Source organism: Ciona intestinalis, chromosome 11 (genome assembly GCF_000224145.3).
Source record: "Ciona intestinalis chromosome 11, KH, whole genome shotgun sequence".
Lineage (NCBI taxonomy): Eukaryota > Metazoa > Chordata > Ascidiacea > Phlebobranchia > Cionidae > Ciona > Ciona intestinalis.
In genome coordinates, this window is record NC_020176.2 from 2,555,254 (window position 1) to 2,559,276 (window position 4,023).

The following is a 4,023-nucleotide window of genomic DNA, read 5'->3' on the forward strand; positions in this document are numbered from 1 at the left end:
TTGATTTCCAGAATCACCAAGTGTCTTCGAAGCGAGATCATTCTCGGTCAGTATACAAATTAATTTAGATATAGTAGGGTGGGGAAGACGGGACACTGTGTTCTCACGTCCCCGATAGACCATTGTTAATTGTTTCAAAAAACGATCATTATATTTGGATATTATGTGCTAAATTTGTCCCATCGTCCCCCATTCAGCTGCCATAACAAGTTTATTATCGTATTACATGTTGTTTCGTTGACCTGCATAATTCTGTGTTTTTTGTTTATCACAAAATGGGACGAGAAGGAGGTAAAACGAAAAACTAAAACGTAAAATATATACTATTTTGTAACAGTACGACCACCACACTGGTTACTTCTCCGCTGGACGCCTTGCTTATGATGGCAAACTAGAACGCGTTCGTGTAATACATGATGTGTACGAAAACAGTACCGAAGACCACTTCGATACACTTTACGCTTTTAAGGAGGTAAGAAACAAAGAGGCATTCATATATTTGCTGATATTTCTTCGCTACTGTAAATATCCTGCTCTAATTATTAGTGTATTCGATCCGCTTTTAAAAGGTAGACACATTTGGAAAGGTATACATATAAAGTTACGTTAATATTATTTTTTAAAGAAAGCAGAATACCGTGTTAACCTAAAGACAAAAAATGTGTGAAGTCATCACTGACTGAAAACTTCTTTCCAATGGGCGTTTACCCCAACTCCACGTATGCGGGAAGTTTTATCCTTGGATCTTTGAATGCACCCGGAACCGGTGTCGTTGTGCAAGAGTGGTACCACAAGACCGCCGAAGGAGGTACATAACGCTTTCTCATGTTTGCTGCTTCATCTGTTTTAGTTTTATTTCCGTATACATGTATAACATTCAACGTATTGTTGTTTGATATACAGGCTATTGGATCCAGCTGTTTACGGAGCATGGTTGCATACCGGTTCAGACATTAATGTTTGGAAAGAATTCCGCTGGAAATGAAGTACACTATCATCACGAGTAAGTCCAAGTACAACAAAGTCTTAACAAATGCCTATCAGTTTACCGAACAGTTTATGGTTTATAGCTGGTTCTTATAGTTGGTATAAACTATAGTTATAGAGCTATATAGGCTATAGCCAGAGATAAAACATTTTTTTATCGATGTACAGTTATATGGACGTGACTCTTGGTGTGAAAGATCGAGCTATCTTTGACGTCCCGAAGGAATGCTTGTAAATTTAATAATGAATGGCATAATTGCTAACCATGCATTAATTGTGTTTCTGCATTTATTCGTGATCTGTACGTCAATAAAATAAACCCAAATAGAAATTAATCGCTTGCCTTGAACTTAGAACAAAGAGATCAACTTAACCCGCGAGACTTGGTATAAAAACGTCTAGAGTTTCATTCAGATGAGTAAGTCCTGACGTATTTAACCTTCTGTCCCAACCAACGAGACCATACGCTGTTGTTATGTGTTTAAGGTGCTGAAAATGATGAATTATTTATATTCTGTTCACTTATCTAGACAATGCAGGTGCTGATTAATGTAGAGATCATGACTAGTAAAAACAAGCACACTTGCAAATATAAAAACAGTAACAGTTCGACCTAAACTACTAAAGTGATGGCTGAAAAACACAGAATCATCTCCCGGATTTTCAGTTTATAATAAAGTACATAGTTTGAAATCAAACACTAGAATAAGTTAGACAAAATGTACTATTCTATTAAAACGTCGAAACTTTGTATGCTTTTTGTCATAACGTATTATTATCGCTTAAGGTTATCTGTCATAGCAAAGGATAGCATCTTAGTGTGGGAGCATTTTAAAATTAGCACATATTTCTAGCTCTAGGTGTCGCTGTATCATCCGGTATTCGGAAGCACGCTCTCTGGACAACCGTAGCCATGGCCGACGGTAAGTTTTAATTATTATTATTAATTACCGCCTCTTGCAAACAAAGAAAAAAACGCTGATTTTTTAAGAGTGATTCGTTCTTGCTGTACACTTAAAATAACGCGGCACTGTCGCAACATTTTAGGCGGAACGGTTGTTGTCGTGACTCTTCAGAAAGTATTAGTATAGTCAAAAGCAAAACTATACAATATGTGTATTAACTGGGCACGTGTATCATTTTTTTCTAAATTAATTAATGATTGCACTTATATAAACTCATAGGTGTTTAAAGAACCAAGTTATTCGCTTAGAAAATATTGAAATTATTGCTTAAGAACCACACTAAATTAGGTACAATGTCTTTTAGGATAACAGATTTGCAAAAGTTATTCTGTTTTTTTCCCAAAATATTTTAACATTTTTCCATACAGTTTGATTTATTTTAAACAAATTTTAAGCTGAAGTATCTGCTGCACCGGTCACTGAAACTCCAATGGAGGCTGACAATACAGTACCAGCTGAACAACAGGTTAAATTTCAAATTTTTACTATCTTGTGTTTTTCATTTCTTGCTATAGCTTTTTATTTCTCACACGCAAATACCAAGTTCCAAAAAATTGAAAAATTCCCATAACAAATGTGGAAAAATAAATTTCGAGCCAAAATTTAACTTTCCAATTAATCCAGTAAAGCAGCCATGCGGAGTATACATGTCTGTTTATAGCTGATCAAAATACTGATTTACGTTTAGTCCTTAACCTAGCTGGTTAAAGCAATATTTTTTTGGGCAGAAGATTTATTTAACTGTATGTATGTATGTAGCTGTTATACGCAGCACACTGATTTGCTGACTTTTAATCTATACTGTAAAAAAATTGAAAATCAAACCTACATAAGTGAAAGGTACATGTTGTTCAAATAATAGTTAAGAGGGTATTTTCTTTATTTATAGGAAGCAGCTCCACCAGCAGCAGCTCCTGCAGCTGCCCCACAAGCTGTACCAAGTCCAACACCTGCTGTTCAGGTATTTTACCTACATAAAATTATGCTTAGACCTAGGGCCTAGGCGTTAGGCCACTTGTATGCAGGCAAGTCAGCTTTACTTACAAAAAACAGCAATTAATTGCAAAAGAATAGTATATAGTTATATTCAAAATATTTTATATAAATAGTTATATAATAAAGGTTTAAAGCTAAATTGCTGATAATAACAACAAATTTTGGTTGTTAAAGCTTAAGACAATTTTTCTGAAGAATACATTGCTGTTTTAATTAATAAAAAGGCGGAAATGTTTAATTTTGGTAATTGTTTATATTGAGTGTGTCAATTACATTGTGCATGGTGAAAAAGTCACATGTTTCCAGGATTGTAAAAGTTGTAAATCCGGACGGTGATCGTTTAATTTTATTAAAAATCCGGACGTAATATGTTTTACGTGCGTCTGTCACCCAAGCTACCAAATCTTGTTATAAAGCGTATTACTGACTATCACCACGACACCACAGTCTAGTGCGGGCGCCTGTGCGATAGAAACCGTTGTTAAAGCTGCGATCCAATGTTTTATGTTCGTCGCGTGTTCGTAATAATCAGCTAACGAAGTCGCTCGAGTAACAAACATTGCCGTGCTTCAATTTGACATTTTGCGCTTAATTGTTACGTCACATGTCTTATTGCAACATAACTATTAACTATGACGTTTCATTACGTAACAATCGCGAGGAATGCCCACTGCCCAACGAACCACGAGATCGAAACATCGTGTATGAGCGTCACATTTTTACGCTCTGTGCGGGCGTAGGAAATAAAGAAAGACGCATGCGGTAGCATACATTCTACACCTAACAAACAAGCAATCGTTGTGAATTTATTCTCGTGAAAAGTGACGTAATGAAACTCTGGTTCTCGTGCGGTGCCAACGAACGATGTTTTTTGGCTTCTGTCCAAGCTCGGCCGGGAAGATACTTTGTAATATCATATTACAATTTACGTTGGTTCCAACTTACTGATAGCGTCGCTCCTCGCTCTTATATTTGCATCAATTAATATTCACATAAACGCAATTTACCTGCATTTATTAAAGTTTAAACTATTCTTGGTTGCTTGCTTAAAATTATATCGGGATTAAAACAATTA

General features: G+C 35.7%; 1 protein-coding gene and 1 long non-coding RNA gene across 2 annotated transcripts in view; both read left to right on the forward strand.

Annotated features, from left to right (window-relative positions):
* Positions 1-1,318, forward strand: part of LOC113474662 — a 1,555-nt gene extending 237 nt beyond the window's left edge. Inside the window, exons 2-6 of the long non-coding RNA XR_003396351.1 lie at positions 12-46; positions 338-472; positions 626-808; positions 904-1,003; positions 1,156-1,318. This is a non-coding gene — a long non-coding RNA (uncharacterized LOC113474662). The remainder of the gene's footprint in view (positions 1-11; positions 47-337; positions 473-625; positions 809-903; positions 1,004-1,155) is intronic.
* A 455-nt stretch (positions 1,319-1,773) lies between these two features.
* Positions 1,774-4,023, forward strand: part of LOC100177699 (protein dpy-30 homolog) — a 4,703-nt gene continuing 2,453 nt past the window's right edge. Inside the window, exons 1-3 of the mRNA XM_009861917.3 lie at positions 1,774-1,910; positions 2,348-2,418; positions 2,842-2,913. Coding sequence (XP_009860219.1) covers positions 1,901-1,910; positions 2,348-2,418; positions 2,842-2,913 — 153 coding nt within the window. The 5' untranslated portion in view covers positions 1,774-1,900. The remainder of the gene's footprint in view (positions 1,911-2,347; positions 2,419-2,841; positions 2,914-4,023) is intronic.